The following is an 8853-nucleotide window of genomic DNA, read 5'->3' as shown; positions in this document are numbered from 1 at the left end:
CATCATGCATATCTCATGATTTACAATTGATTTTGACAAGCTGAGAAGCTAAAATAAGCTAAATAATATAGTGAAATTTGCATATTTGTGTTTTTAGAGCAATTGTTGCCCTTTTTTGATCAAAACATCTATTTCTCAGTAGCAGCATGTCCAAATTGATTGGATGTGTATAGATGTGTTGAAATTTCAATATTTGTCTTTTTAGGGCAATTTATGCCATTCATGGTCAAAAAATCTGTATTCTCTGAAAGGGCTTGTCCAATTTCTTTGAAATTTGCTACACAAAAACGATTATTCATGCAGATTTATTCAGTATTTGCTATCGAGAAACTTTCAAAGTTCAACCCCTTTTGTGTGTTTTTGTGTTGGGATTTGTTGGATAGATGGCATTCTACGTAGTGTATTGTTGAATGTTAAAACATGTGTTGCTGTTGTTTTTTGAGGCTGTTTTTTTAGAAAAAAGAATTGAAAATGCCTTTTTAAAAGCAAAATAATACATAATGACTTGATATGTTGTTTTATCATTATTGACGTGTTTCTACTTGTTCACCCATTCTTGCATTCATCATTGCAATAAAATGCTGTGAAAAAAATGAAACTGATGTGGCCTGCATCTGTTTACCTTGATCTTAAAAGGCAAATACAACTTTCTGTCTTGACAACCATACCATAGTTTCAATGTTTTACCTAGTGTACCTGCTTGGTTTGTACGCAGGAAACAAGTAGAAAACGGGTTCTATAATTTCATAATTTTCAAGTGATCAGAATACAAAAGTCCTGAAAAGATAAGATAATCACAACTTCCAGTATAAGGGATACAGTCACTCTAAATGTATAAATTAAAATTAAAAATGTGCCGGGAGGATGTACTAAAAAATACAGAAAGTTGCTTTCTGTCAGTAAAATCTAAAAAAATTCAAAATTTTAAAGACTTTTGCAGATTTTTTTTTACGCCTTTGTCTTCTTATTTATTTTTTTTTTATTTTGCAAACTAGTTTGAAGATTTTTTTTTTCCTAACTTTCTGCTCTGAAAATTTTTTTTTCTGTTTTTGACCACCCCCCTCCCAAGATCTAATGGTCCGTCCCTAACATACTTTGAAATAGTAAACTTAGCTCAGGCACGGGTTCAGTTGCCACGGAGGTCAGATGTCACATCAACCCTGATAGATACACCAGTTAACTTTGTTGGAATAGTGATAAATATGACAAGAATTAAACCAGAAGCAGAAGATTTACTGTATTTTTTTCACAAAAAGTAGGTTTGATAACTTCAAGAGCCGTAGCATGGGCCGTCTTTTCATCCAATAAATAAATAAATAAATAAATAAACATGGGTCTATACGGGAAATATACACGTGACAATCGGGAAAACTTTTATATGCAATAATGTGTCAAGAAATTCCTAACAATGGATCATTTTTAATATACATTGTCAGATGTTTTCAACCGGGGCAGCACGACCCCGTGTGATAATAATGAGATGCTTCCCCCATGAGAAACTCACCTCACCCCACCTCCATTGACAGTGTCACCCTGGCTACTGTCACGGTCATCAAACAAAATGAAGCTGACATAATGAGGAAGAAAATTTTTCTGTGAACTATTAACAATAAATAGCGCAAATAATTAGTAATACGTGTACTTGTGTTTTATTATTCATAAAAGTCCAGTTTTGATGGAACTCATCCGGGGTATTTTTGTCGCATCTGCCATCTGCTATACTTTTTTCTATGTGTATGCAATGCTTGTGTATATCTGTGTTCGCCTATAAAGGAGGGTATACCATGCTGCAGGCGCTTACGTCATCGGACAGCGTCTCGGATGATGCCGAATTCGTCGACGGGGGTAAAAAGTGACCCCCGTTTACGTAGTGATTTTTTTCGTCGACACCGTATCGGCTGTTTCCAAGGTGTGAAGGCATATATTTGCACAAATACAAAGTGGACACACCATTTCACCAGTCAAGTAAGCAGGTGAGAATTTTAAGATCTGGCGGTACGGTTCTTGAAGTTACCGAACCTTGTTTTTGTGAAAAAATACAGTAAATCTTCAGTTTCTGGTTTAATTCTTGTCATATTTATCACTCTTCCTATAAAGTAAACTGATTTATCTATCAGCGTTGATGTGACATCTGACCTCTATGGCACCTGAACATTTATTATTTCAAAGTATGTTATAAATAGAGATGAAAACATGAGCAGGTGGACAGAAAGTCAATAAGCAAAATATTTTTCAAGTCTATGTTGTTTCTCCGACATACTTCTCAAACATTTTTATAGGCAAAACATTTTTAAGAAACATTATATTACCGTGCAAAAAATTCAGCGTCTAGTTTGATTACAAAACTTAAATATAACCGCAAACTAAAGAAACATGCAATGCAAAAACACGTGAGGAAATTGAGGAGTTGCTAGCAGCTGTAAGTGTAGATAAGTTTTCGCGATTTTTAACTTGCATGTCAATCACAAGTTTTTAGTCTGCTCTCTAAGGCATGATTTGGCATTTCTTTAAATTTTCTTTCAAACTAAACACTTATAATTAACTACCAGCAGGGACTGTATGTGCAAGTTTGAACACTGCGATAAAATGTTTGCCCAAACATTAAATCGCAGGCCCATGCAAAAAAGAAAATACTATGGTACTGTGCATATCTGAAATCTTCACATAAACTGCACAGAATAGTGAAATGTAATGCATAGGGGTGAACGTTTTCAGCTGAGTCATTGTATGTTCTATTTCCTTCGTAACATTGCCAATTTTTGAAAATGGCGGGAAATCAAAATGACTGTTGTCAAATGTTTCACAAAGGAAAGGTGTTCTAATGCAGTAAAAGCCAATATCCCTTCGGAGGATAGAATTGAGAGAAAACCAGTAGAGAATAGGAAGATATTCAACAAATTTCAAGAGTTACACCTAGTGGGACTTTAAAGCACCCACTATTTAGTTTTTCAACACAGCGTCTATACTTGTAAAATGCAAAACTGTTATTGTTTACATGTTAATTGTAGTCCTGACCTGAGTTCACTTGTCAACATAACAACACAGTTTACACATGTACACACAAAGTTGACAAGCTGAATACTGTGTATCTCAATATCCTTTTTGGAGTATAAATATAAAGCCTAGTTGACATTAAACACAAATATAGTGAAAAAATGGTCAAAAAGTTACACTATCTATCAAAGCGTGGCGGAATACAATCTACGTAGAATAACATGTCCTGTTATAGAATAGACTTTGGTGTAGCATAACTTTATTTTTGTCCAGATTTTCGGTATTAGGTTAAGAAATGTGGCAGCTGAGGAAATATAAAGAGACGCTGTATTTGTGTTTTTTTCTGAGTCATAAAATGCCCCATCAAAATATACCATGAACCCAAGTACTGTATGTTACGGTCACAGCTAATTTGTGAATATCATATGCACCATGCGCGGAGGAGTGCGGTTCGTGACTGTATAGCTTTCAGCTAATTTGCATATACGCTTGGTCGACGCAATGGGCTCATTGGGCATATCAATAATCTGAATGAACAATATTATAGTTTCTCATTATGAAGTGTGATTATTATTACTATTAAACATCAGTCATCAGGGTTGAACTTCCTCTCCACCCTGCAGTAATTAGAAAATCACCCTATAAGAGCTGGTTACGCATGAAATCAGCCGGTACGGCCTCTGGTCCTGTATAGCAATTCATGCCCGCATATAGTATACGATTGTGTCAAGTTCACTATGGCACATTCAGTGACTATCTATTTACTGTAGAGTAGAAAAGAAGACAAACAGTGTTGACATACCGATATGATTTTCAAAACAATATTTATATTTTATAATAAACATTAAATATATCTTCAGAATAGATATATATGGCGTTGTTGAAACTTGAAGAATTCCTTCTCGGCCATTATCTTCTCAAATGATGCTACAATTGATAGAAAAGTTGTTCCAAAAACAGCTACCTTCTCCGGTTAACAAGCTTACAATGGTTTATTCAAATGTGGTGGCAAATTAGAACCCACAGACCCAGCAGAAATATGATATATGGCGATAAATTGATAGTGTTTGCATCGCTGATGTCATCTTTCAAAATGTCAGCGGTGTTTGCCAAAGATCCGTTGTTGGGAGCTGGTTGTAAACCCATTAGATGACACATCATTGGATAGATATCGACGATGGTGAAGGGTCTGGCTTCAGCGTTGACTTTGAAACCAGGCCCTCTTGCGACGAAGAAACTTCTCATGGACATCAGAGTATTGTCGTATCCATGCATGCCAGACAAATCAAGACGGCTATCACTCTGCGAACTCAAATTCTGAAAGAAAAAAGAAAGGACCTGGTATAAAAAAGTGTCACGAAGGCTATAATGAATGTGTGCAGTAAAGTATATCCTTGGAAATATCTGAAACTTTTGTGGTGAAACATCAGTCTGAACTTCAAAACTGTTTTTTGTTGCCAGTAAATGTAGTCGGTGCCTCGATACTAAAAGACTTTAATTTTTGCTAAGACTTGTCTCCAGGCAAGTTTCAGTATTCTATATCACAATCAAGAATAAAAATCAGGGGTCAACGTGCAAATTATTGGTACTACTTAAACTCATTACCTTTTACTAATATTTGAAATTTAAAATGGTTGCCATCGCTGTCTTAACTCTACGGAGAAAAATAAAATGATCAATGTTCAAAAAAACTAACATGGTGAATTTTTTTAACTTACTCAAGAGCATTCAAATGAGCTCATAAAAGCGGTAGATCTAAAGAAGCATTGGAAAAATTTGAGCATCTGTCCCCGAGTCGCATTCTACCTTAAAATATACTGTAACGAGAAATCCATATTTCTAATAACCGTGACTGTTTCTATTTAGTCCTACCGCAAATATTTCCCAGCCATCGTCACAGACAATCAATATCGGCAGAATCCTTCGGTGGCTGGTGTAGTGAAAACGAGTTGGGATTGTATCCTTTGTGTAGACAGTCATGTTGGGATGTTTTCCCGCCAGAGCTTCGTAAACCTTTGTCGCCAAGCCATCTTTCGGTAAAACGTTCATGACTGCTCCTGACTCTGATATCACCTCGACATCCGCTGGGTCAACGAAGTCGTACAAGTCGATTTTTCGATCCCGTGAGATGTCGACCATTCCGTGATCTGTGGTCACGATGATATTCAATGTGTCGTACATTTCCTGGCGTTTGAGTTCATCAACCAAATAGCCTAAGAGCTCGTCCATTTCTTCAACTTTTGCCCGAGTCTCGTCGGAGTATGGTCCATACTCGTGTCCCGTACTGTCTGGCTCGTTAAAGTACAGTGTGATAAAGTCTATATTTTCCTCTTGGAACCACCTAACGACGGTATCCATTCTGGTCCTGAAAGGATGACTTCCGTTGTAAGGTATCCAGATGTTTGGTCTGTATCCTCCGTTTGTCTCTGTTTCACTTCCCGTCCAGAAGTACGACGCACTTCTCCCTCCCTGTTTTCTGACCGTCACCCAAATGGGTTCGCCGCCGTTGTCCCACCATTCGGTTTCAACGGAAGAATAACCGAAATATTTTTGTGTGTCGGGGTCGTACATTCGATTGCCAACAATCCCATGGCTTTCTTGGTAAAGTCCTTTTGGATAAAGAAGAAAACATATGAACATAACAAAGTGAAATCAATATTTTCCAGACTGTAAGTTGTCTTCATTGAAACTGAAGAAGTACAGGTATTAGAACGAATCAAAACGACACTACTTTCAAGAACACCACCTAATTCTGTACCTTTTTCAAGCCAATGTATCGTCCCGACCCAACGAGTTTCAAGAAAAGACCCAAATCAAATGAAAGGCCAAATGAAACCCCGAAATAAACAATAATAGGCCGGTAACCTGAGTTGTCCTATATTTCAAAGCTGTAATTCTGTGTTCAAAGCGGACTACTTTGCGCCCCTTTCCCTCTCTGTAGGAAAATCAATCCGATGGGAACCTGGGAAGTACCAGAAGTCTGGTGGTGAAAAGGTCAAGGTAAAACGTACTTTGTAAATGTAGTTTTTAGCTCTTGCTTGTCCTTACTCTAGGAAACTGTAACTACTCTCTTGAATGGGTTAAAATAAACATCAAAGGTCACCATATAAATACTTGGAATGGTATCACGGTGGCTTCAGATTAAAAGCGAATAAATTCAAGAAATTTATGAACGACAAATGAAAGAAGGTTTGACAAGGGGAAGAGCGGTTAGTCCTTTTGCCCTTTTTTGGTAATAATTGGGTTATTGATGATAGTTTATAACAAGGTGGCGACTGGACGTGTTCTTGGGCACGAATATTCACTATTTAAATTTAGTTACCTGAATAGGGACTCCCCCCCCTCTCTCTCTCTCTCTCTCTCTCTCTCTCTCTCTCTCTCTCTCTCTCTCTCTCTCTCTCTCTCTCTCTCTCTGACTGGGATTCTAGGGTTGAAAATCACCTTTAAATTCATTAATTTTGTTTTTTATTTGGCACGTGGTGAATTACCCAGTTGCCATGTAGAGGAGTCGTAGCCTGATGTAGGGACTCTTCTTTTTCCACACGTTGTATCGTTTTTTTACTGTATGCGCATGAGCGCATGTCATCGCCTTTTGATCTTCATTGTCCAGAAGTCAATTTTGGCCAGAATGTTTTCACCGACCATATTGGCTCTAGCTCCTATTGACTTGACGCGATGAACCTTGAAATACCAAGTGTTCACATGCCCTACTTAGATCTCTTATCTCTCACGTGAATTTTATGAGGGTAGTCAGGTAAAAGTATCACCACATGCATTCCACTGTATACCACATGTATCGCCCGGCCACCCAATCTTATAAGTTCTATCAAACCTGAAGCCTATTCACGCGAAACGTTTTTTTTTTCGTTTTGTGGCTGATCACCTTAATCTCCATATGAAACGGAATCAGAAGGTCTGCCACACAATAGGCCGAAGAAATTACTCTTTGCACGGGTCAGGTTCGCCATTGCGATATTTTCTCATTTCCCCTGAACTTCTTCCCTGTTGGCGTAACCACAGACAGTTACAATTGAAGAAAAGTCTGTGGGAGAAAGGAAGCGCAGGGATGCCAAAGAAATACGGGCTCGTGGTTTGAATACATATATGTGTCATTATACCATCATTGTATTGTGCTTCAAACGTTTCGCGTGAATAGGCTTCAGTTCATCCTTTGCTTGGCAAATCATGCGATACTCATGATATCACGTGCCAAGCTAATGTTCTGTAAATGCATACAACACCTGTTCATGTATGTTGGGTTTCGCTCATTTAGTTTCTGCTGAGTCATCACAGTCAAAAGTCGATTATTTGAGGGAAAGAATAAAAAAATATTTCGCCACGGGTACACCTATCAATTTAGTCAAGCAAATGTACCGTCAAAACGTTATTTTCCATTACACTACACCGCGGCTGGTCTGGTCACAGGGGACCAAGTAATCTGGTTGTTGTCGTTGTTGTTGTTTTATTGCTGTTTATGTTTGTCGCGTTGTTGTTTTTGTTGTTGAGCAATAAAATTCAACTGACATTAACTATTGTGTTGTTGTTGTTGTTGTTGTTTCAAACGTAATGTAGAAGTCATAAGAAACACTACGAGGACACTATCGTTATTTGACCCGATGCAACTCTCTCCCAACGTATACTGTCTTCCTATAATTACATTTACGTTTGAAACAAAAAACAAAACAATATTAAATTATGTTTTTCTTTAGGGTCTATGCTTCCATTAATGACTCTACCCGTCACAAACTCGAGCAGGCCACAATTTTTAAATTTGGCTTTCTGGCACCAGCTGGAATAAAGGGCCAATTCAATGCGTTCGATCTTTCTGTTACATGGTTGGTTGTTCTGCACACTTGTATTTCCACGTTATTCCAACGTGCTGACGAAGGGTTGAACTCGAAACGTCAGTGTTTTATCCTCTGCTTTTTACACGTGTTTTATCTCCCGCTGGTCGCTATTTTATTGTATGTGAATTGCGTCTTTGGGTAGTAACTGGCACAAGTGTAGGTCTTCTATTCTTACTGACAACCGAGTTTTAGGTCTCGTCTGGCGCATGTAAATAGGGTAGGAAGCACGGTCTTTAACTTGTGGGAAATGACATAATAGGTGAGAATCAGCGTACTTTTGACATGCCAATTTATCATTGTGAGGTGCATTGTTTAGAGAACAAATACACACTCTTTATCCTCAGTTCCAAATAGAAACTTTCTACAGTGGTAGACCCATGGTCAGTTTCTGCGTACGTATCATTATTGAAAGAACAAGTGCTGTGATGTACGTGTGACTCACCTGTAACTATTGAATAGTGACATGGGAAAGTCATGGTTTTGAATGTTGGTGTCACGTAATCCGCTCTCACTCCCTCACGTATGAATTGGTCGAAGTTTGGCGTGTTAGCACGGTCCAGATAATCAGGGTGGAAGCCGTCCATTGAAATGAGCAAAAGGCGGGAGTTGAGTCCCAACGAGACACTGGTAGTGAGACTGAACATCAGTACTGCTTGAATACATGCCTGATACATCTGTGATGCCATTCTGTGGTCTGATGGATCACCATGCAACGGCGTCGTAGATGCATGCAATGCTATGGATATAAGCTTAGAGCTCGTAATTGCGAGGTAATCTGGACCCGAATAAACATGGACCCTTGCCAGACTGCTCAGCGATTTTACAACGGGTCAGGGGTGATATTTAAATGTGTGAGAGTTCAAATAAGGCAGTTGAGACGGGATAATCAGCGGGTTAATCAATATAAATGAGTTTGCAAAGCAGCATTAGTATGGTATCCGCCAAAGATCACAATATTTTACATCACGACTCCTTAGGCTTTAGGCCTAAATGGCAGCCAGCGTGTATGTGT

At 38.3% G+C, this 8853-nt stretch overlaps 1 protein-coding gene across 1 annotated transcript; it reads right to left on the bottom strand.

Moving 5' to 3' along the window:
* Positions 1-2137: 2137 nt before the first annotated feature.
* Positions 2138-8853, bottom strand: LOC139119859 (bis(5'-adenosyl)-triphosphatase enpp4-like). Its single transcript, XM_070683779.1, has 3 exons — positions 8284-8853; positions 4867-5603; positions 2138-4311 (listed from the first exon to the last, which is right to left on the bottom strand). Exons 1-3 carry the CDS (start codon positions 8525-8527, stop codon positions 3991-3993), a joined length of 1302 nt encoding a protein of 433 aa, XP_070539880.1. The 5' UTR covers positions 8528-8853; the 3' UTR covers positions 2138-3990.

The sequence above is a fragment of the Ptychodera flava genome, chromosome 20 (assembly GCF_041260155.1).
Source record: "Ptychodera flava strain L36383 chromosome 20, AS_Pfla_20210202, whole genome shotgun sequence".
NCBI lineage: Eukaryota > Metazoa > Hemichordata > Enteropneusta > Ptychoderidae > Ptychodera > Ptychodera flava.
This window is presented reverse-complemented; position numbering and strand designations above follow the sequence as displayed.